General features: G+C 35.2%; 1 protein-coding gene across 7 annotated transcripts; it reads right to left on the minus strand.

Annotated features, from left to right (window-relative positions):
* Window positions 1-436: 436 nt before the first annotated feature.
* On the minus strand, window positions 437-6,881 carry LOC148845568 (transcription factor GAMYB-like). Of its 7 annotated transcripts, XM_088952855.1 has the most exons (6): window positions 6,807-6,881; window positions 6,618-6,707; window positions 6,378-6,470; window positions 4,803-5,234; window positions 1,346-2,348; window positions 437-1,035 (listed from the first exon to the last, which is right to left on the minus strand). In XM_088952855.1, the coding sequence occupies exons 4-6, from the start codon at window positions 5,163-5,165 to the stop codon at window positions 725-727; spliced, it is 1,677 nt and encodes a 558-aa protein (XP_088808981.1). In that variant the 5' UTR covers window positions 5,166-5,234; window positions 6,378-6,470; window positions 6,618-6,707; window positions 6,807-6,881; the 3' UTR covers window positions 437-724. The 7 variants fall into 7 exon arrangements, with proteins under 7 accessions (XP_088808981.1, XP_088808986.1, XP_088808983.1 ...); XM_088952860.1 differs by lacking the exon at window positions 6,378-6,470 and having other exon boundaries at window positions 4,803-5,089; XM_088952857.1 differs by lacking the exon at window positions 6,378-6,470.
* Window positions 6,882-25,030: the final 18,149 nt, after the last annotated feature.

A 25,030-nucleotide genomic window follows, 5' to 3' on the forward strand; every position in this document is an offset into this window, starting at 1 on the left:
GGTGGTGATATGCACTAGAGCGTAAACAAACAGGCATTTGGCCACCACTAAGACGTTTGTGGCATGACCCTAACCAAAAGAGGGCAGATGGAAAGAGATTCAATGGAAAGGATGATCCCTCCAACTCAAAGTCTCCAACCCACATTTGAAATAACACAGGTTAGAGTAGAGGCAGAGCTGAAATGAACATTTGTACAGGTGTTTAATTGCACATTTGCACTCTATCTGAAGTACCGAACCATGCAGTCGCATTGGAATTCCATTCAATCAGTTGAAGTGGCTCAAACTTCCAGCTTTGCTTTCAGCAATAAACACCCTCATATGCCATACAAGGTTGAGTGAAGAAGCACTCGTCCTCAAAGCAGCGAGTACGCAGAACCAACAGTTGGAGAAACGATAATCAGAAATAACATCAAGCCCGCAAACCCTAATCAAATGAAGTCCAAATCACTGAAACCATCGAATGGAAATGTTCCACATGGTTCATTTTATTCCAAGTTTATAACAAAAGTAGTCTTCTGTATCTGTTCCTAAAGGACGACTCATCTTGATTTGCATTGTCAGATTTTTCTTTTTAATGGTAAGAAACCAAGAGCCACAAAGGAAAAACCATGACTTCTACATGTTGTATCACAATTTCAACCTGACTTTTCATGTGAGAAACAAACCAGATTTAGATTGACCACAGCAAATGAGTTCTCAACATAAATCAGGTAGTAGAGTTTCAAGGGAGTTCAGACATATGACAAACCCCAGGCATGTTATTCCACGCACAAGAGCCTAAGCTCCATCCTTGACCTTGAGGTAATGTAGAAGAGCCAGCAGGCGCTTGCTTGTAATCATTGCAGAAATCTTCACCAAGAAGTGTTGCTATAGCATCATTAACGACTGATTGGTTCCCATTCTCAGTACTCTGCTCAAACCAATCGGTACCTAGCAAAGCGTCCGGCCTAGAAAGGTTTGATCGATTTGAGATTTCCTTTTCTCCATCTGGGGTTGAAACATTTTCAATTGTTTCTGGCTTAATCCTGGATCCTGCAAAACATGCAAGAAACTGCACTAGTAAGGCAACCGTTGTTACTCACTTTTACCCTTTAGGCTCAGTTTGGAAAGAGTACAAATACAAATAATGTATAGTACAAATACATACAAGATAATGCAAAATATAAGGTTTTGCACTCTACAAATTTGTATTTGTACTCTTTCCAAACTAAGTTAAGGAGTACAAATGCAAATATGTACAGTGCAAATACATACAAAATATAAGGCTTTGCACTCTACATATTTGCATTTGTACTCCTTCCAAACTGAGCCTTAATGAAAAACAAGGGAGAAATATGCTGACCAGGTATGATGTCACTGGGAGTGGTCTCATCCAAAGAGCTTCCACTGATAGGAGTGCACTCACTGAAAACTGAGGCGGCTGAAGGACCCAATGGAGAGATGGGGTCGCTGTATTCTTCCCATTCTGTGTCGCACAGGTTCAGGCTTGAGCTATCCACTACATCACTGGGTGTAACAACAGAAGAATTCGAGCTTTTCTCAAATGAATGATTCTTTCCGCTGCTCAGATTCTGTGCCTCGTGAAGTAACGCTTCAAGTAGGCCACTATTCCGTGGTGAAAGACAATCTGACTGCACTGTCCCAGTTGGTGGGGGAGATTGGATAAATGTATCAACAGACTCAAGCGAAGGTGGCAGGAGAGTAGATGTACCCCAACCACCTAGGTCAGTTTCTTGATATTGGAGTGAAGGGAGCTCCAACTTCATAGACCCAGGAGTGGGCTTAGAAGCAGAGAAATTGCCATTTAAAAGGGAATGGCCACCAAAATGCTGGGGATTCTTACTACTAGGGTCAGGATCATATGGAAATGACATCCCACATGGCCGATGAATCTTCTGACAATTATCACCCTGAAACTGTTCAAATTCTGGGAACCCATTGGTGATACTACCATCATAACTCGGAAACAATGCCTCTGATTCACGGAGCCGCTTGGGGCGATGCATCATTGGAAGCATGAAGCTGTAGTTTGGGGATGAACCTGGACCCTGTGTCAGCATGCTACTCATGGAGATGTCTGGAAGTGCTGATGGAAAAGATAAAGCCCCTTGATTTGCCTTGAAATTGTCAAATATGACATCGGGGATCTCATAGCTGTTCCCTTGCAAGAGATCATGATGTCGTTTTTCTCCACTGTTGACTTCACCGGAGTTCTGACTTTGCTGACTTTCATTCAGTGCTTGGAGACACAGCTCTGGAGGGTAAAGTGGCAAACCAGCCCGTTGCCGTCTCTTGATTCGAGTATTCCAATAATTCTTTATCTCATTATCTGTACGCCCAGGCAACTACCAAGAAAGAGAAAGAAACACAAACTCAGCAAAGGAATAATGCCCTCACAAAAGCAAGAAGAATGGCACATAAAACCAATCAAAAGAAAAGTTAAAGAGAATGAGCACTTTATTTTAACTTTGATGTCCTACAATGGATTATTACTTTTCACTTATATTAAGCTTTTACCATCAACGAGATATTGCTGCACACTATTTGTGCAAATTACTGAAAACATATATGCATATCCTATGGCATTATCTCACTTAGTCATCAAATAAAAAGCAATCATATTTTAAGCCTTTATGGTTGAAATAGAGTTGGTTTATACTTCAAATGGGATAAAACTTAACACCTGCAGCCGATGGTCATGGATTAAATTGGAAATTGAACAATTTGGAGGTTCCAAAATCGACTTCATTTTTGCATTTGGACTTCTTACCAAGCAGCTTGTTGTCAAGAAGGCTGCAATATACTTGTTGCTTTATTTGATTAATGTTACAATAACAATAAGGCCTTGTTTGTTTACAATTACAATTTCATTTGCACTGGAGAAAAAGAATGGGACTGCAAATTCTTGTTTACTTTTTGTTTTATGTTTTACTTTGTTATGTTTATTTCCAGTGCAGACGAAGAAAAATATATCCTGAAGCAAGGTAAACCAGAACTCACAATCTTCTCATTTGCACTCTCATAAGTAAGTGCAAATGAAATTACATTGCAAACAGAGCCTAAAGAACAAACCCCATTTACAAAAAAATATACACCTTGAGGCTCATCTAAAGCAATGGCCAAGCTCATGCATTTTTTGGGAGTTTCAAGGAAAGGCAGAAGGCAAGAAGTAAAAATAATGGATTAATAGAAAGTAGAGGTGGAGTATACAATATATTGTGTTATGCTTAGGGAGTGGAGGATGCCATTTCCAAGTCAAACGAGGGGGAGCGTCCTCCAGGATTCACTCAATCAGATGGACACTTGGTGAAAATTGCATTGCAGCAGGGTTAGGGTGGTGAGTTGTCTGAGGTGCGAGTGCACTTCAGTGTGCCTTGAGGGAGGAGAGAAGGGGCTGTGGCTTTCTTGATTATTTGGTTGCAGTGTAAGTGTCTAGTTATAAACCTCTCTAGCTTTCTTGTGCGGGGTCATCATAGGGTTAAAAACTACTAATTTTCTGATAAATCAAGGACTCAAGGGAGCTTGTAGGCTCCCTTTTCTTTCTGATTTTTTTTCTTTCCTTCCTTTTGCCTCTCTTTGCTTCTCCCACTTGCACAACTCTCCTTTTTGGTGGTTCAATTATAGAATTTTTTTCATTCACCTTTTTTTATTTTATTTCAAGTGTTAAAGAAGAACCATATGCTCTTTTGAAATTCTAAAATCAGATAAAGCATACATAGCTTCTCAAACCTCTAATTAAGTTACCTCACACCAATTTAAAGAGCTCAATCAAACAGTTTTAGCTTATTATTGGTTGAATCAAGAAAGAATTCCAGAGTGAGAAAAGGAACCCCTTCTGTGCAGAAGGCAATTGCTTGGTTGAGAGGGTGACTAAAGACTATTAAGAAAATTGATGATATCTTTGGAGGTAATAGAGTTCCATCTAGACTATTTATTGTTCTTGTTTTCCTAAACCTACTGGTAGATATTTAGATTGAACTCCCATTGGCAATTTTCAGACAATCAGTCCAAAAGTAGTCAATATATTCAAAAGCAAATTCTTGAGTCTTGATTCACCATGACCCATGAGTCAACCCACAATAGTAAATAATTATACTTCTATTTCCATTTCTTGCAAGTTATTTTATTCTTATTTATTTACATAACACAATTTATTACCTCTAGCTAACCATTCAGACATCTTCTTCTATACAAACTTAAAGCAGTACTTTGTATTTTATATAGTCAAAGTGTCAAACAAACTTCGACATCATACAAGATGCAAGAAATTTAGGTTCCTGTTTTCTTATCAAGAAAAGAAAACAGAAAATAGAAAGAAAGAAAACTCTACTTATTTGCTAAGAGAAAAAGGTCACCAGATGTTTGCCAATAACAAACATGCTACAAATACTACAAGATAACTCTAAATAATATCCTGACTTCCATAAGACATCTCAAACCCCATGCAGACATGCATTAATCACAGAATAAGAATATATCTATAAATGAAAATAATAAAACTTAGAAAAGGAAATTGGGAAATTTACAAACCAGTACGGTGAGTATTAATTTCCTATGTGAGGACAATTTAGTTGTTCGCACAAAACTACTGAAGTTAATTGATAAATATTAAAATTGAATGCAACGTCCATACTTTCACCATGTATGATATATCATCAGTGTCCAACTCAAGTAGAGATATAGTATACTCTTTTGCAAGGCAAGCGGAACTTATTAGTTCATTAGTGATTTAAAAAAATGGCAAGCATGGAATTGAAAACCACTATGAAGAAAATATCAGGAAAAGGAGACACGCATACATGTGCAGCCATTCGAGCCCATTTGTTCCCCATCTTGGCATGGAGTTCAATTATCAGCTTCTCTTCTTCCTGACTGAAAGCACCCTTCTTCAAGTTCGGTCTCAGATGATTTGCCCATCGCAGCCGACAGCTTTTGCCACAACGAAAAAGCCCTGAATGCTTCTGAACAGCATTCCAATTGCCTTCACCGTGCTTCTTGACATAGTCAACCAAAATTGCATCTTCAGCTGATGTCCATGGCCCTTTCTTCAGAACAACCCCTCCATTCATGCTTCCCCCGCAGCTACCTTCATCAATAGATGGTGAATCAGTCCGAACCTTCGAAACCATACTTTCTTCACTCTCATTTGTTGAACGACCCATCTTCCTAAAGGTGGTTCAACATGCAATCCTTCCAATTATTCAGAACCTTCCATACGGAAGAAGATCAGTCTGAATGGAAATGAAACCAGAAAAAGAATATGTATTAGAACTAAAGAAAAACAACCAGACTCTCAATTCTAAAACCTCAGAGAGATCCCATGGTAGAACACACACCCTTACCAGAACATAAGGAAAAAGGAAGAATGACAGAATAAAACAACGAGGAGATCGATAGTTAAGAAAAAAGAAATATAAATGACTTCCAATAAAAACTAAGGGCAAAAAATTAAATTATATTAGGAATTATAGAAAAACTACAAAATCAAGTTGAATCATGATTATTTGATCATCTTTGGAGTCCAAGAAGAAAATCCTAATTGATACGCAAAAGGAAGGATGATTACTGATCATACCAACCCAAAAGAATCCAGGACTCAACAGGTCCTCTGCTCTATAAGTCCAACAAAGAAAATGTGAACATGGATTTCTAGACTAAAGTATACCCGTTTCAGAACACCCAAAAGACAATCTTGAGATCAGATCATCTACGCAAGAGACCTCAACTTCATCAGAGTTTCTTACTTCCGATCTCGAAACTCTATTTAAGGAGAAAAGAGAAACAAGTGACTTCAGATGCCAGCCATCAAATGACAGATTGGCCCCAGAAAACCCAACAAAGAAACTTGGGGGAGACAATACGATCACAGTAGAGAGTGAAAGTATTCAACCGAATAAGAAAAGTATCAAAATTAAGAATAATAAAGTAACCACTGCGAACCCCTAGTATCAAAAAGAAACATGTCAACATCCCAAGCGCAGCTCTATTAAAGATAACCGAATCATCAGCCAAAATGGAAATAACCTGAAAAAATCGAGACTAGTGCGATGGCAGAATCCAGCAAAACGACCATAATTTTACAATCCGAGATTCAAACACTGAACACTTTCAGGTGCCGAATCCCAGAAATCATAAACGAATCCAGAAACGCTCTAGTAACAAAATCCAGCTCAGACCAAACTACCACTCGAGTTGAAAACCCCAAATTAAACCGAAACCCTACGAATTCATCTCAGCAGATTCAACAAAACGCCAAATTTTCGGTATAAAAAACAAAGAAAATCAAACTGGCAACATTAGCAGCTGCAAACGAGAAAAAAAGTACAGAAATGAAACCCGATAATCAAGAAATTTACATCCGGAAATTCTCTTACCCAGAAATGGATTCACCAAAGAAGCAATCGAAACAGAGTAAAACCCGCAAGCAAAACCAGATCCCAAATTCAAAAACCAAAACTGCAAGCAAACTGAAGAAAGAAAAACATCAAAACAAAGAAGCAGAAATGAACAAAATGATGATAGACGGAAGGAAGAAGGGATGCTGCTTTAGAAAAAACCCTAAAACTAGAAATGCCGAGAGAAGGGAATGAGACAGGTGGAGGAGGAGAGAGTACCAGCTTAATCAATCAGAAGTCAGAAGTCAGAAGCCAGAAGCCAGAAGCCTGAAGCTTCTTCCTTCCCGGCTCACGCTTTCATCTGAGGCCCTGAGCAGAGAGAGAGAGTGTGTATGTGTGTAAAATGTCATCTGTCATGCATCAGTGCCTGAGAAATATATAAAGAGAGAGAGAGAAAGGTGGAATTACGTCTATGTCGCTTTCTGGAGGAGAGAGAATGACTCGATCAACCCAAGGGAATGGACCGACTCACTCTCATCTCCCCCATCCAACCTCTTAAATACTCGCCCTCCTCTTGTCCTTTTCCTCGTTAAAAAAAATTAAAAATTTAATTAATTAACAATAAATAAAAGAGAGATATATTAATTAACTTCAATTAATTGAATTAATAAATGATTAATTTAATCATCGTCATCATAATTGGGGTCGCATTAATGGACAAAAAATACAAATAATATTTAATGGGTCAATGCGGAAAAATCCGAAACGTAGCTTCAGAGGGATTCTCTCGTGTGGGTCCCACTTGATCATCCAGAATCAGCTAAAGTGCGCCAGTGGACACGTTAAAAACACCTGAAGGGCCCCGGGAAATCCGATCAGGTGAGATGAGATGCCTCTCTTTCGAATTTTGAAGTTCGGAGATTGGGTTCGATTGGATTGTCATATTGACGGCGGGTCATCTGCTAACGTGAGCCGCGGGGGGCTCTGGGAGGAATCAAGTGTACACGTTGTGATCATGCAACGCTGTAAGCCTGTAACACACACTGACTGGGGACAGCGCTAACGTGAGCCGTAGGTGTTGAGCAGGTAACACGAGATTGGATCATCGTGCAACGTTTTTCAATGTGTGGGGTGGCTAATGTGTGCCGGGTGCGCAGAGGCTGTGGATGTATTTGAAGTTTGACTGGCACTGTCCTACTCCGACGCGCTCGCTTGACTGGATTCAATTTTGGGCCCCACAAATCGTAGGTGTATATTGATGTCGGTGTGAGGACTCTTACGATCGAAACGCGTACGGTTTTGATTTTAAATTTTTTATTTAAAAAAATCCAAAAGACCCGTATAAGGCACGGACTGGTATTAAAAAAAAATAGGGATACAGTCCTAATCTATTAGTAGCCCTATAAACTGCATCCTGCCTATGAAGTACAAGAAGGATGTTGTGGGTGATCACCCCTAAAAATCTTAGGGTGAACTGAACCGTTAAAATTCCATTAAAATGTCAATGTTCTATGTTTTTATAAGGTAATGATTATTGAGATTATAGAGAAGGATGTTGTGGGTGAGTTTAAATAGTGCCATGTTGGATTTTCTTTTTACTATTAATTTAAAAAAACCACAAAATTCTGAAGAGGTTGAGAACCAGTATGAGCCATATGAAGTACAAGATAATACAAATTAGAATGTTTTGTATTTATATATTTGTATTTATACTTTCTATTTTTTAGTTAGTATTTGTACTTCTTTTAAATTCATATGTACATTACAAATATATACAAAATATATAGTTTTGTACTCTACATATTTGTATTTGTACTCGTTTCAAATTGAGCCTATGTAAATATGACCAACAATGTGTTGTGATTCACATATTGAAATTGAGAGAATAAGATGACATGGACAACTATGTTTTAGGTATATAGAATAGGGTTTTATCTAAAACTCTCCTTCCCCTTCTTTTATTCTCTTAAACATGCCTTGACTTTTTTTTGTTACCTCTAGTCTCTAGAGATCTGCCATTAACAAATGAATGCTTTTCACAAAGCTACCATATTAACCCTCTATTTCTATAAGCCTTCTTGGAGTTCTCTCTCTAAAGTTTGCTATTTTCATAAATCGATTCTAACAAACTTCTTTTTGTGCTTTTTGTTTTCATTGAAGATGTTAAGAGTCTTTTGTCGGATTTGCAAAGAAAAGACAAGCCCGATTCCTTTGCCCGGTCTTATAAGAGGTGATAGAGTTGTAACGCCTGCTCTTTTCTCTTAAAAATTTCTTCTTTAGTGTAGATATTTCTATTGACGCTTGTTATCCACAAATCAATTGACAGGAAATACAAGAGAGGTTATGTATGGCAACATTATCATGCCAATTGAAGATAATGAATACATGCTCAAAAGATTTGAGATCTTTGTAAATGGCATTAATTACTTAGCACATTGATTAATTATGCCCCTTGTATTTGTTTCCCTCAGAAAATGGAATACTAATAGATACCTGTTCATCATGCAATGAAGAGAAATCTTCAATGCAAAACTAGAACAAAAGAATGAAAGAAGATGCAAAGATCAAAATCACAACTAGAGCCATTAAAATTGAGGAGGAAAAATTAAGAATCTTGGACTTTGAAACATTGACAATGATAGGTAATTCAATTAAATCAAATTCAAGTTTCAGGCAGATGAAAAGTAGGAACACAAGGAGAAGCTTAGAAAAATATGTCATTGGTTTTATTAAGTGAACAATAAGGACACACACAAAGAAGAGTAGAGAAGCAATTTTAGAAACATCAATTATGTCATCAAGATAATTTGGAGTAAAAGTCATTTCTAGATGATGTTTGGCATAGCTTTCGTTTATTTGAAAAATGTTTGTACTTGATTTATCTTCAAAGTTGAGAAAAAGTGGTTGATAAACATTTATCTCCCACTATTTAATATCTAAGTGCAATTAGATGTCATTAAGTGCCACATAAGCTGAACACTAAATAAACACTTAGGTGTTAGGAGAAACATTAAAATGAAACTTCTCCATATGGTTGGCTTACACATAAACTAAGACAAACATTTATTTGATAAATAGACTTACTAAATAGCATTTTGGGACAAACACCACATGGGGATGAGATTACACCATTTTTCAAATAAACGGAAACCATACCAAACACCATTCTAATGACGCTTGTCATCAATAAATCAAATGGCAAGAAATACAAGACAAGTTATGTATGGAAAGATTTGCTGGATGACGACATTACCAATTACAAATAATGAATACATCATTAAAAGATTTGAAACCTTTACTATTCCTTTTAGTACTCCTTTAATCTCATTGTAAATAACATTAATTACTTAATAAAGCTCCAATACACTAATTAATCCTATCCCTTTGTATTTGTTTTCCTAAAAAACTGGAATAGTAACAAATACTTATTCATTGTGTAGTATTCAATGCAAAAACCAAAACAAGAGAATGAAAAATGAAGAAGATTCAAATATCAAAATTACATCAAGAGCCATTGAAATTGAGGAGGAAGAATCAAGAACCTTGGGCTGTAAAATATTGATGATGGTAGATGACTCAATTAAATTGAATTCAAGTTCTGTAGTAGTTGGAACTAGTGTTGTAAATCTAGGGTTTGTATGAGAAAGAAAGAAATAAAGAAAGAGATAAAGGAGAAGAAGAAAAGTAATGTGTCGAGTGGTGTGTTTTTTTGTTACTGTTCACACCCTCAAAAGGCATTTTATATTTTGAAACACAAAATTATAAAGAAGCCCCTACTTGGGCACCCAAATACAAAAAGAGTACAATGGGAAGAGGTAAAGAATAAAAACACCCTTGCCTAAACTTTCTCAACACTCCCCCTCAAGCTGAGCATATATGTTAATCATGCCCAACTTGGCAAGATTCTTAGCAAACTTTGGGTGGTGAACACCTTTAGTGAGGCAATTAGCTAGTTGGTCTTCCAATCTTACAAAAGGAAGGCAAATCTCTCCACTAGCAATTTCTTTCTCTAATAAAGTGTTTATCCACTTCAATATGCTTTGTACGATCATTCTGAACAGGATTGTGGGCAATGTTTATAGTTGCTTAATTGTCACAATATAGTCTCATTAGGATATCCACTTGGATGCCCATCTAGCCAATAAGGTCTTCAACTAGAGTAATTCAGACACTCTATGAGCCATTGCCATGTATTCTACTGTAGAACTAGAACGAGAAACCACAGATTGTTTCTTACTTCTCCGTGAAACCACATTGCTTTTGACTAATGCACAATAACCAGATGTTGATCTTTTATCATCAATGGACCATGCCCAATCTGCATCTATATAAGCCTCAATTTTTAGATGGTTGTGGTTGGAATACAACATCCCTTTATCAGAGCATCATTTCAAATAGGCTAAAATTCTACCAACTACCTGCATATGAGAGGTCCTAAGTTCATGCATATATTGGCTAACCACTCCAATAGTATAGGATATGTCAGGTCTAGTCAAACAGAGATACAGAAAGTGGCCCACCAATCTCTGATATACCCCTCTGTCTAGAAGAGCTTCTCCTTCAGTAGCACTCAACTTGTGGTTGGGATTAATTGGAGTTTCTACAAGTTTACATACTAATTTCCCAACCTCATGAAGCAAGTCAAGTACATATTTCCTATGTGACAGAAAAATTTCATTCTTAGATCTTACAACTTCAATGCCAAGAAAGTATCAGAGATCACCAAGGTCTTTGATCTCAAATTTGGAATCAAGGAAGACTTTAACTGGAAGATACGTGTGATATCATCACTTGTCATAACAATGTCATCAATATATACTATCAACATTGCTACTCTTCCAACAACTCTTCTAATGAATAAAGTGTGGTCTACTTGAGATTGAGAAAACCCAATCTTTAAGATAGAATTTTTGAACTTGTCAAATCAAGTTCTAGGAGATTGCTTGAACCCATACAAGGACTTCTTCAAGTGACACACTTTTCTTTCATTGTTAGGAAAACTCACCCCAGGAGGTAAGTCCATATGCACTTCCTCTTGTAAGTCCCCATTGAGGAAGACATTCTTCACATCCATTTGATATAAAGACCAAGAGTAATAAGCAACAAGAGGCATGACCACATGAATAGAGTTCATTTTAGCAACTAAAACAAAGGTTTCCAGATAATCAATGTCACAAGTTTGTATGTATCCTTTGTCTACAAGCCAAGCTTTGTACCTCTCTATGCTTAACAGTGTAAACCCACTTACACCCAATAGAAGTCTTATCCTTAAGACAAGGAATAACCTCCAAAGTTTGGTTCTTTATTAGGGCATCCATCGCTTGGTTCATAGCTTCTTTTCAAGGAAGGGACTACATTGCTTCTGTAACATTGTGAGGGATGGAAATAGAAGAAATGGCAGAAATATAGGCACAATAAGAATGTGAGAGAGCACCCTAAGATACATAGTTAGTAATGAGATACTTTCTACATGTCATCTTCCCTTTTCTAATGACAATAGGAAGATCAAGGTCGGGATCAATAATAGAATTATCATGAGGTTCAAAATTACTTGGGTTTGGGAGATCAGATTGTGATGGGCATTCTACTTCAAGAGCCACCCTCTTATTATGCTTGATGAAAAACTGTTACTAGGACCGAGTTCGATACACAGAAGGAAAAGGAACACCATTGTTACAAGGAAGAGAGGGAGGGGGAGGAACAGAAGAGACAAGGACAGAAAGGTAGAAGGGAGTTTGATCTTCACTTGCATTCTCCCCTAAAGAGAATGATGTGATAATTGGAAAAAAAAGGACTCCAAAAAGGTAACATTTTTAGAGACATATCTCTTGCCAATTGCTAGAGAGAGCATCAAAACATTTATAACCTTTCTAGATAGGAGAATAACTAAGGAAGATACATTTAACTGACTTAGGATCAAACTTATGCCAAGAAGGACTCATATCATGAACAAAACAAATACAACCAAAGACTTTAAGGGGATATTGAAAAGATGTTCATTAGAAAAGAGAAGTTGATGAGGAAACTATAGATTTAAGGGTCCTCGAAGGAAGTTTGTTGATGAGATACAAAAATGTCTCAATAGCATCACCCTAGAAACAAGTGGGAACATGAATCTAGAATAGTAAATCTCAAACAACTTGAACCACATGCCTATTCTTCCTTTCAACTACCCCATTTTTTGTGGAATATGACTACATCTAGTGAATAATGCCCTGATCTTCAAGAAATATAAGCAAATGATGTTCAAAGTATTCATTGTCATTGTTAGATCTTATTATCTTAACTCTTTTCTCAAATTGTATCTCTACCATATTCATAAACTTTTGAACTACCATAGGAACTTCATCTCGACTTTTCATCAAATAGAGCCATGTATACCGACTGTAGTCATCAATGAAGAAGATGAAGTATTTATACACATCCATGTAAGGGATAGCATATGGGCCCTAAACATTAGTATGAATCAAATGAAAAGCAACATTACTTCTTTTACTACTCGCAAAATATGTGGTTCTACATTGTTTTGATAGATGACAAACTTCACATTCAAAGTTCAACTTTGACATTGAGTCAAATAAGTTTGAAAACAAAAGTTTTACAAAATTGAAAGACATATGAGCAAAACGACAATGTCATAATTTTAAAAATCGTTTTTTTTTTATTTGAAAAAGACTTAGTCTGACTCGATAATCCATGCTTTGAAGGTCCATCAAAGTGGTAGACTCTATCAATTTCATGCCTACTTCCAATCATCTTCCTCATGCTCAGGTCCTAAAAAACATAATGGGTAGGAAAAATGTCACTAAGCAATTATGGGACTCTGTAAGATAACTAACAGGCAACAAAGTTTTATGTAATTAGGGCACATGAAGAACTGATTCAAGAGAAAAGTTATGAATGAGTTTGACTTCTCCTTAACCCGAAATAGGGGTTTGGGATCTATCAACAATAGTAATATTGCCCTTCCCTGGGGTTAACTTATATGAAGTAAAATGTGAAGGCATACCAATCATATAGGCACTAGCCTTGGCGTCTACAATCCAATGATTAAAATATGTGGAACGAACAATTATAGTACCTATCTTGGCATATGAATTAAATGGATTACTAAGTCCAGAACTAGATGAGGAGGATGTACCACCCTTTTCCAACTATAACAATATATTCTTGAGTTTATTCATTACATCAGAAGAGTTAGGAACATCAGAAGGTTGAACATCATTACTAATTGTAGCCAAGTGAGCATTTCCCTTCCTCCTGATTTTGTATTTTTCTAGTTTTAAGTAAGGATTGAGCTTCCAACACTTTTCCCTAGTATGTCTTGGTTTCTTGCAATAATCACAAACCACATCCTCAACCTTCTCAATAACATGGTGCTTACTAGTATTTTGCTTAGACCGAGATGACATAAAGGCAAAGTGATCGGTCATAGGAGGTTGCATCATGGATGTCCTTCTACTCTCTTCCCATTGTACAAGGGAGTACGTAGAAGCAAAAATGACAATGCCTAACACTAAGAATATGTTGCCTAGTAAAATCAAACTCTGGATTCAAGCCAGCCAAGAAATCAAAGACTCCATTATCCTCTATATAGTTTCGATATTGTTCACCATTTTCAAGGTCCTTCCATACAAGAGTCTTCAGGTGATTCATTTCTTTTCAGATGGACTATAGAGAAGAGAAATACATAGTCATAGATCTCCCCCTAATGCATATTGCAAGCTTCCCTCTGAAACTGGTACACTCTAGCAATATTGTTAACTTGGGAATAAATAGCAATAACTCTATCTCAAATATCTTTGGTCGTTGGAAGAAACATGTAGTTTCGGGCAATATGAGGCTACATTGTGCAAATCAACCATGACATTATAAGAGAGTTATCATGTTTCCACTTTGCATATTTTGGATCTTCTAGATTTGGCTTCACTTCCTTTTTTACGATGAATTCCAGTTTACCTCTCCCAGTGATGATAATTTTAGCATATTTGAACGGCTCTAAAAAGTTGGTTCCATCAAGTTTAATAGTAGTTATCATACCACTAGAAATGCCGACACTTTTCGAGAACACATTGAAACCATCTATACATCCCTAAATGATTCTATAATTTATCAAAACACTTTCGCATCAACCAAAAGGGGCCCCAAATACTTAACCACAACTAAGGACCCAAGAAACTTAGGCCACCACACGGTTAAAAGGCAAAGAAAGGCAAAAAAACTAAGTTGCACCAAAATAGAGGGAGAAGAAAATCTCCCAAAAATTGTCCAGGGATTAGAAAAATAAGGGACCACTTCCTATTGCACCCAAGGTAAAAAATGACCTGAATGGTCTAGGTTTTTCAGCAGAAAAACTGATTAAACAAAGTGTATAAGGCTCAATATCATATATGAATTTTTTGTGATTTTTTTTAATTGAAAAATCTACTAAAAGTCATAGAAGCTTCAAACAAAGACAAGAGCCATATAAAAAATCTTCTAAAATCAGGGCAAACCAAACCATATATGATTCATGTATTGCCACCGACACCTGTACAGACTACTAAGTCATTCGACAACGGTCTAACATCAGCAATTCATCTTGTGAAAGAGAGTCAGCAAGAAAAGTATTCCCAAGTGCCATTACCCGCTCTGATACCAAGTTGGAAATTAGTATTGTAAATCTAGGGTTTGTATGAGAAAGAAATAAAGAAAGAAAGAGAGAAAGGAGAAGAAGAGGATTGTGTTGAGTGGTGTGTTTTTCGTTACTATTCACACCCTCAAAAGGCACTTTATATTTTGAAACAAGAAATTACAAAGAGACCCCTATTTAGGTGCCCAAATACAAAAAGAGTACAAAGGAAAGAGATTGACGGAAGCATGAAAATGTATATCTAAAGTGTACTCAACAATTGACATTTGTAAAATAAAGAGTTTAAAAGTAATATTTTTCCATAATAATTTTATAAATGTCAATTTTATTATTTGTGCAATTTTTATGCTAAAATAATTAATAATTGAATGGAGGAAAGCCCAAACATAGGTCCAAGAAACCCAAGTTCCATGGCCCAAGTATGAGTGCAGATTCTTTTTCTGCTTTACTCTGAACAGGGTCCAGTATTTTGGGCATATCTTTTCTACAAATGTCAAAATTCGATGATTCTTGAGGCTATGAATAGCTAAGAGATAGAGATACAATTCATCTATTAATAACTTCCTCTAAATCAATTTCTATCCAGGCGAAAATTGGGGGATAAGATGCGGATCCGGGCTGAGCAGATTGAGGAGGCTGGCAGCATAATAAAAAAGAAAAATCTAACCTAAAAGGGGGATGACTTCTAAAGGTTATTTTGGCATTATTTTCTCAGTCTTTCACAGAAGAGAAGAGGGGAGAATGACGTCTAAACGTGGCTAAAGCTTCAACAAGGCTAGGGAGGATCTTGATCAATGAGTCTTACTTGTTCTTTTACTTTGATTCATTGAGAGATTTCAATGTTTAATTTTGTTCTTGAAAGAAATTTTTTATTATTTTTATATTTGATAAACCCTGAAGTTATATTATTCAATTTCCATATACATGCTCTTTTTATGTGCAATTTGTTAGAAGATAATTGATTGGGTAAATTTATTTTATGAATCAATCATTGACAATACTGTCAATTTGATATATTGTCGTTCTTGGGTAGCTTGTAAGAATAGATCATTTTGTTCTTCATCAAAAATTAATTCTCTCAAAATAAATACTTTTGTTTTTGTAGTTGGTTTCAAAGTTATGTTTTTAAATTGTTTGATTTGGGATGTGAAACTTGCAATTGAGTAATAAATAGGAATCAAAGTCGAGACTAGTTAAACAAATCAATCAAGTGAATCTCGAAACCTTGTTTATCACAAACTACTTTTCATCCTTTAACCATCGTTACTTTTATTCAAATATTTTTGCTCTTCTTTTTATTTTTAGAAAATCATTTTATCTAGGTTATTCACTCTTAGCGATAATTTCTTTGTTGGTTTAATCAACTTCTCTATGGATTCGACACCTAAAGCTACGCTTCAACAACCACTTAGCCAAGGATAATAATTTTGGGCAAGACAGAAGTAAACACTAAAAACACCATTGCGTAAACTTTCTCAACGGTAATAAATGAAAGTAGGAACCCAAGGAGAATCCCAAAAAAATGTTGTCATTGGTGTTATTAAGGAAAAACAACAAGAAGAAGGATACAAATGTAGAGAATAGTAAAAAAGTAGTTTTAGCAATTGAATGCCTTATACTAGAGCCTTTATGCTCCAAATCTAAAACCTATATGTCTCAAATGAGGCCCTTATCTTCTAGATAGAAATCCTTAATATCTAATACTTTATAATACCTATATACACATAAACCTTTGGGGAGTAGAAACTCGAATACATAGATCATCATTGGCTATAGTGTGGTTACAAATAACTAAGTGCCCAAAGTTCATTGAAATAATCAACTGGTTCTAGATGAGCAATATGATTTTTTAAACTTTAGGAATTAGTCCTTCAATGGATTAACCAATGTCTATCTCATATTGAAATGCATAATAGACACTTGATGATCTTGCATATCTTCTCCAACAACATGATATTTTATGTTAATATGCTTGATTCACTTGAATCCTTGTCTTTTTAGAGAAAAAAACTAGAGGTTTATTGTTGTAGAAAATTCTTAGGGATTTAGAGAATGGATTTTCAATCTAGAGCCTTTAGATGGAGTTCCACAACCTACAAGCCTAAAAAATAACCTTACATCAGGCCACAAGAAAACTTTCCTTTATACTAGATATGGCTGCATCTAACTATTTCAAACTCTTCCATAAAAAGGGTTCTTTGGTAAGAATAAAAACTTGAATAAGCCTTTAGAGATAAGCCCACAATATATATCCCCACAAGAGATGTTCCATCAAAAACTTTACTTGGTCTCATAAAGCAACAGTTTGTCCTCATATGCAAATTAAAAAGAGAACCAATAAGACAAATTTATTCCCATTGATCTGGGGATATATACTTTGATTAACCACTTTTTCCTTGAAGCTTAACACTATTAATTGTCGCTTTATATATGCAACTTTACCTAAAAGCTCATCTTAACGGATGTTCATTCCTTATGCCTAAAAACCTATGAGTGAAACATAAAAGCATTCATATGCAAATTTCCATTTAAAGATTGATTTTCAAATCTTTTAACTCATATTCTATTGATTGGATGGCTATTGTTTCCATTTGAAACTGGTGCCTCTCACCATCCTTAAAATTTAGCTTAGAAAAAATGAGAATAAGATGAACCATAAACTCCTTAGAAAATTGTAATTTCAACTAAACTAGTCATTTCCATGATGTATTTGCTCATATTTCCATTTGCATCATACTTATATTTTCCAACTTAACCAAAACGTTGCTAGCTTCGACCTTTTCAAATTTTTAGGGTCGTTGTTGTAATGCAGCTAAGGGTGCTTTGGCCTTATTCTTTTAGGTTATATTTGGTTTGAAAGAAAAAGTAGGGAAATGAAGGGAAAGATAAGGAAACCTTTACAAATCTTGTATAGATTTTCCTATCTTTCCCTATTTTTTCTTTCAAACCAAACATGGCTTTAAGGATACTGCCTAAAATTGATGCTGGAACATTGCATTGCATGCCTTTAAGAGCAATACAATTAGAGCACTCTCAAACTTTATATCTAGTCTATTGATCACGTGTTGTACTAACTTTAGTAGGTTTTTCAAGATACACAGCCATCAATTCAAAACACAAAGTCCGTGTACCATTTTTCATTCCTCAAAATTTGTTTCATACGAAGTCCAAATGCTAGCTACTAGAGAGGAAAAAATAGAGATACTAGTAGTTGTTGTTATGATGTTTGAGTAAGCTTATGCAAAATCATCCATGCATAAAATAACAAACCATGTATTCATGCAATCACACAATGTTTTAAAAAATAATCTGGGAATGGAACCATTCTGGCTACCGGTTTTTGGGTCGATGGTTTGACCGCCCTGATCAACGGAAAATTGACTTTTTCAATGGTTTTGACCAAAAATCGGGTTTAGGGTAAAATAGAACCGGTTGCCTAGACGGTTCCCGAGCTGAATGGTCCGGCCGTCCGAATCAACGGCAGTTTGAAAACCTTGAACCACAGATGCCAAACTAGAAGCATCAATTAGATTCATCCAGAGTTAATGCATGTGATAAGCTTTGATGAAAAACCTAGTGCATCATTATAGTCCCTCCTTTAGAGGTCGAAAAGGTGACATTCAAACGGTTCTCACAGGTCTTTTGAGAAACCCAACACACCATCACAATCGTCTCTCCCTAGGTCAAGATTGGGAGTTACAAGTGGTTCTTTCATTAATTTACCAATTAGAGTAATTGGTCATAATTAACCACAACTTTTTAAGGGCTAATCACCTTTGGGCAGAATAATCCTCTAAACTATGAAAAATCATGCCAATCACTGTACATCATTTAAAAAGTACCCAAACAATGACCTTCCTTTAGATTGTGTTTGGTTTGAAGGAAAAAGTAGGGAAAGGTAAGGAAACCTTTACAAACCTTGTATAGATTTCTCTAACTTTTCCTTCAAACCAAACATAACCTTAGGTCAAGTCATTTGCTTGTGATGTCTTTAAATGCAACTTTATGTAATTCCAAGTAGTAATCCTTAAAAAGAGAGAGAGAGAGAGAGATCTAATATCTTTTTCCCTTGCCATGATTTATGCCACTTTGGTGCTATAGAATTAATCCAAGGTTTAAAATATTAAATCAAGACTGCTTCTAATTTTCTAATGTCCCTAATTTAAGTATAAAAGTAGATGCATGTGAAAAATATCACACATCATGCAATTTAACATGCTATGTTGATGCATTAATTTAGGACATTTCGAGGGACCTAAGGTTAAGGGAACCTCAGGTGAAATTGCCCATATACCTCAAGGAAGAAAAAGGTTTCTCCTCTTTCTAGGATGGTTATCTACATCACAATAACATAGAGAGCCACTTATAGTCAAGGTGAGAACTGAATGGAATGTAAGAACATGTGTAGTGTATGCAATGCATATGCATTTCAGTAAATTAAATCCGTGACAAGAAAAATGCTTATAATAACTATAAACAATCTTAAAGGAGGCCAAAATAATTAATAATTTACTTAAAATAGGGAATAACACGCTTAACAAGGTCGACATTAATCCCTGGGAAATTGAGGAAAGGTCCCCATAAAGTCTAGGCCTATGTGGGCTCTATAAGGTGATCCAAGCTTAGTTGGTCAAGTTTAGTTTGGAGCAAAAAAAAAAAAAGAAAAACCCAATTTAAATCACTTTATCCTAAAATTGGTTTAGGCTGCATTTGGCATTCCTTGTTTTAAGGACTTATCTCCTTAACTGTAACAAGGAGATAGGTCTTAAAATAAGGAATGCCAAATGCAGCCTTAGCCCATTCTGAATGGAATAGTGTAAATGTCCAAATACACTTTACTCATTCATTTGGGCATTTTAACAAAACACCTAGTGGTGCAGGAAGGGTTCCATAAGGGCCCATTGGCATTTTCTTTTAAACTCAAACCTCTTAATTTACAAATTTGAACCCAATTCACAACTCTAGGAGAGATGATGCCTCAAGACTGTCCTAATAGTAATTTTGCTTTGCATATAAATTTGGAGCATGACATACCAGGTTTTTATTTACTTCTCTCTCTCTCAAAACAGAAAAATTCTCTTGACCACATATTAATAATTTGGTGTTGAGGTTAGGTGTGCTGACATGACATTGGCTAAGGAAGAAACCATTTATAGCATGGTCTTCTCATGTGGGATTTACCCAAAACATGGCATTGTAAAGTACAATTCATTTGCCTCAACAACCATCAGGTGTAGAACCTTTGACTTAGCCTGGCCAGAACATTTTCAACCCAAATCAGTCCAGATTAAAACTTATTTAAGATATTTAACTAGAGAAGGTACAACCAGTGTTTTTGAAAGATCATTTGGGTTGTGAGGATCAACATGTAATGTCATATATATAGTTATATTGCAGAAATTTTGTACAAAACAATTAAACATCTATAACATCTAAAGTGGATATTTTTTTTTTCTTTTGATGCAAGTTATAAAAATTAAACTTAGTTTTATAATGTCAACTTATATCTTTATCCTTTATTTATACACATACATATGAATTAATTCAGTTCATCGAATAATTGAATTATTCAATTTTTAAGCATGAAGTGGCATTCCAATGAAATGGGGAAGTACTGATATGCAGCCAACTCCTTTACATGTGACCTGATTCCGGCCCTCTTAATTTGCCACGTCAAAAGATCTAAATGGGTCCCACTTACAAATTTCCCATGACAAAACTTGCCCTGTTTGAATATCTCCTGACCACCTTTCTGGATAAATATATATTCCAACATTAGAAACTCACCAGAGGATCATGACCTTGACATATATAGATAAAACTTGAAGAACTTAAACCTGTGCTGGGATTTTACAAATATGTTCATGCATGATCTAGCAAAGATGGACATGTATCATGATGCATGTCAATATGATGCAACCCTTCTCCTTTATATGGGCTTTTGGACTAGTAGTGTAAGATTAGCTCAAACTTATGAAATTCTCATATATATATATATATATATATATATATATATTTCTAGGGTTATTGTTATTATCCTCTTCAATTGAATATTTTAACAAAATCTTTGTAACTATATAAATTTTTAGTTATATTATCTTTTTCTTTTTTATTATTTGTAATTACTCTATCTAAATCTGACTAAATTAAGACTCAGAAATCACAGCCAATCTGGATACCTAATGAACCTATTTTGAATCATATATAGCTCTCATCATTTAGAAAAGAATATTCCAATCTTGAAGACCATAAAGGGATGCTGATTTGAAGGGAAACAGATTACTCACCATTGTCTCTTTTTCTTGAAAATAGAACTGTTACATTCTTATCTTTATATTTATTCAAAAGATAGGATCTAGAATTGAATCTTTATGGGTCAACAACTTTGGTAAATCTAAAGTCTAAACCAAGTAATACTTTTCATGATCATATTCTACCATTCATTAATGTCTCATATCAACCTTGGAAGATGCTGACATTTTGTTCAAAGAAAAAGACAATTTGGATTACTCTTAGGGTCGAATTTTTCGACAAACGGATACCATTTGTAACTCTAAATCTATCCTTTTTTTTATTTGATAAACTACCTAATTGAAACTTCCAAATATTGGACCATTTTCCAAAAAAAAGGCCCTATCAACATGCATCATCATCAACATAAATAATATTAGGAAAGAAATGAAGAGGTCACCTAATTAGGTTGACTAGGAAAGTTCACTGGACACTACCTATTTCTTAAATGTGAAAGAAGTCTATGGCGAATTCAAAGTATCCATCAGATGGGAGACCCAATGGCTCGGCCATATTTCATCCCTAAGGCTCCATTTGAAAGGAGTATAAATGCAAATATGTAGAATGCAAAACTTTGTGTTTTCGTATTATTCATATATATATATATATATATATATATATATATATATTGTATACATATTTATATTAATTTATACTCTTTCCAAACTAAGCCTAAAGTATAAATCTAACAAATATGCTACCTTTATACGAGATATCTTTATGCATGAGTTCCAACTTTCAATGTTTTATTAAGCATGTTCATATTACTTATTTTGGACAGTATCAGGTGTATAATATATTGCTTATTTTGAGTCCCTAAGAAGTTGGTCATTCCAACTTCCAAGTTTTTTCCCAAGTTCAAACCACCCTAGAGTGACCTCTAACCTCCTAAAAAACTATAAAAAAATGAAGGATGTGTTTGGTTCGATAGAAAATAAGAAAGAAACAAAAAAATGAGAGAAAGTTATTAAGGAATTTAATAGTTGTTAAGAACTTTGCCCTCAACTTTATGTTTCTCTGTTATTTTTCTGTGGAACCAAAATAGCCTAAAATAAATTAATGGATGCCAAGATGACAAACTATAGAGAATGCCATATTTAAAGCAATAATAAATGGGCCTAAGAAAAATTAGTTGAAATTTAGCAAGATGAGGGGTGGGGAGAATGACCAATTCCTAACAAATACGTTAGAGTACTCTGGCAGTTTGGCAAAGTGAAAGTCTTAACTTCCAACTATTTGAAGACTATCAATGTGATAAGTACCAAGAAGCAAGCAGGAAAAGGTACCCATCATATTTTCAATAGGAAGACTCACCATCTTCTATCAATTTGGATCACTCTAATTACTGTAAAAAAAGTAGGGAATTTTTCATTTAAAGGGTGGTGATCTATCAAATTCAGATTTCAACGGTGACTTCTTTGTCTTTCACCAAGGATGTTCACTACTTGTCAAAAATGGAATGTGCCCAAATCTGTCCCCCTTTAAAAGATTCTTTACTCTCATCTGTTGTACAAATAAAATTTTTGGATAAAAGCTTCTGGACCATGTCCCTTATGTCTCTTTGTTTTTAATTTCAGGGTTCTTTTTATTTTATAAGAAATTTAGTTCCTAATTCCTCTATTTCATTCATCTATGAGGTCAAAATTGGGCCTTCACATCATCTTAAAGAAGACAAGCCATTTCCAGATTATTCTGAAGGTGGAAAGACACATTCGCAAGCATAACTATATGAGCAATGCAAAAGATACATCTTTCTTTCTTTCTATGTAAGGGAGAAGAATCTATCTTAAAAGCACAAATTTGTATCACAACCTATGTTCCATAAGGTGGTTTTATATCCCTACCCAACAAAAAGGGTTTCATTAGAATTCCTCTTAGTTCCATAAGGTGGATTTTGTATCACACAATTTCTACATTTCTTTGACAACAAACAACCATGAAACAAAGAGAATCATCTGATAACTCATAAAACAAACACCACAGTAGTAAAAGAACACAAATAACTAAAAGCAGTCTAGTGATAAAAAGTAGAGGACCAATTAGCCCAATTCATCATGAGTTCTAGTAGTATAGCTAGCCCCATTTATCTAAGAGCAACTAAGAGGAATTTATTTGAGATAAAAAAAAAAAGACTAGAACTGGAACTGAAAAACAAAGAAGTATGGTTAGTTTTTCCATTCATGTCTGAAATCTAAGCATTACTATGAAGAACATATGGAAACAACTAATTCAAAAATTAATTTTATTTCTTCAATAAATGATCACTACAACCACTTCTGTGCTTTTCATTGTTTGAGCTTGTTCTTCTAGTTGAATTGATTCCTACTAATATTCTCTCTCTCTCTAAGAGTATTGCTAAATGATCACAAAGCATTGCTAACTAGGTCTAGCATATAGCACCTTCCCCCTCTCGTATAGAGGCCAAAGCTACATCACATGGACCTAAGGCTCTATTTGGAAGAAGTACAAATACAAATATATAAAGCACAAAATCTTGTATTTTATATGTATTTTGTACTCTTTCCTCAGCTTGGAAAGAGTATAAACACAAATGGTACAAGATTTAGAAATATAATATACACAAGGTTCTGTACCGTACAGGTTTGTATTTACATTCCTCCCAAACTGAACCCGAAGAACAGATGAAAGGGGTATAGGTGAAAAAAATTACTCTAAGATAAATCACCACAAATGTAGCTCTCACATGGTGTAACCTATGAGTAGACCCCGAGTCATCACTCAAGTGATTTATTCTCTTTCAATTGATAAAAGTCTGACATTAATTAATTTTTTGTCTGGGTAAGTTGTCTAATACTCCTACCAAATTATGAAAAGAATAAAAGTTTACCTGAATTGAAACTAAAGGACTATTAGATAATAACAGTTGAAATAGCTGAACTGAATATTTTATTGCTTTAATTTTGTTTGTTTGACATTAATACATGCATTAAATATGCATGTACAACTATAGAATAAATTCACAATAATACAAGGTTTAGGAATATATGCTGTAATCTGGATATGATGCATACATATATAAATATATACATACAAAAATATCAAATAATACATTGGATGACTGGATTACAATCATCACACAATATCTAAATTTGATTGATTCTTGGGGTCTTGTGTAACACTGGATTTATCAATAAATATCCAAATTTGAGATCTGATCCAATCCAACTATTATATATATCTGAGTTTGAGTAAAGTAAATCTAAGTTTGAAGGATGCTGGATGGAATAGGTTCCTTTTCTGTGGAGATGGGCACTAAATGCGTGTGGACCTGGTCATTAATGAGGTCCACGTATGTTGGACCTACCATGTTCTGAAAATTTTTGCCACCAACCAGTCTTTTTTGCTCTCACCATACAACATAACCTTCACTGGGCTCTCTCTGCACTGCACAAGTGTCTATTACATCATGAAGCCCTACCACAAGTCCAAAACCACGTTTTGTTCTTTATATGTCTCCTCCTTCATGTGAGAGATGATGCCTCTCTTTCTCTCTCTGCATTAAATCAGTGTTTCTTGGACTTTCCCAAGAATTGATAACTTGCTAATGTGAGAAAGATGGTGAGAGACAAATGGATAGAGAAAGAAAACGTATGCATGGAAAGCTAATTTGGAAGCAAGCACTATTAAAGCGCGCGAGCTTCTTGTGACGATGATCGATGAAACCCCATACGTTAACGTTTCTTTCTTTGTCCTCATTCCCTTTGTCTCAACATTCTTAATTTGCAAGCAAATATGATGTAAGCAATAT

Source organism: Nelumbo lutea, chromosome 7 (genome assembly GCF_056320005.1).
Source record: "Nelumbo lutea isolate HS-2025 chromosome 7, American lotus-T2T, whole genome shotgun sequence".
In the NCBI taxonomy this organism is placed as follows: Eukaryota; Viridiplantae; Streptophyta; class Magnoliopsida; order Proteales; family Nelumbonaceae; genus Nelumbo; species Nelumbo lutea.

Bases quoted from the DNA above. Each gene is read 5' to 3' on its own strand.
- LOC148845568 (XM_088952857.1), bottom strand. From the start codon at position 5,165: ATGGGTCGTTCAACAAATGAGAGTGAAGAAAGTATGGTTTCGAAGGTT. The intron at 2,349-4,802 runs GTATGCGTGTCT...CTTTCTTGGTAG, and splicing joins GGGCTCGAATGGCTGCACAT to TTGCCTGGGCGTACAGATAA. The intron at 1,036-1,345 runs GTCAGCATATTT...CATGTTTTGCAG, and splicing joins TCCCAGTGACATCATACCTG to GATCCAGGATTAAGCCAGAA.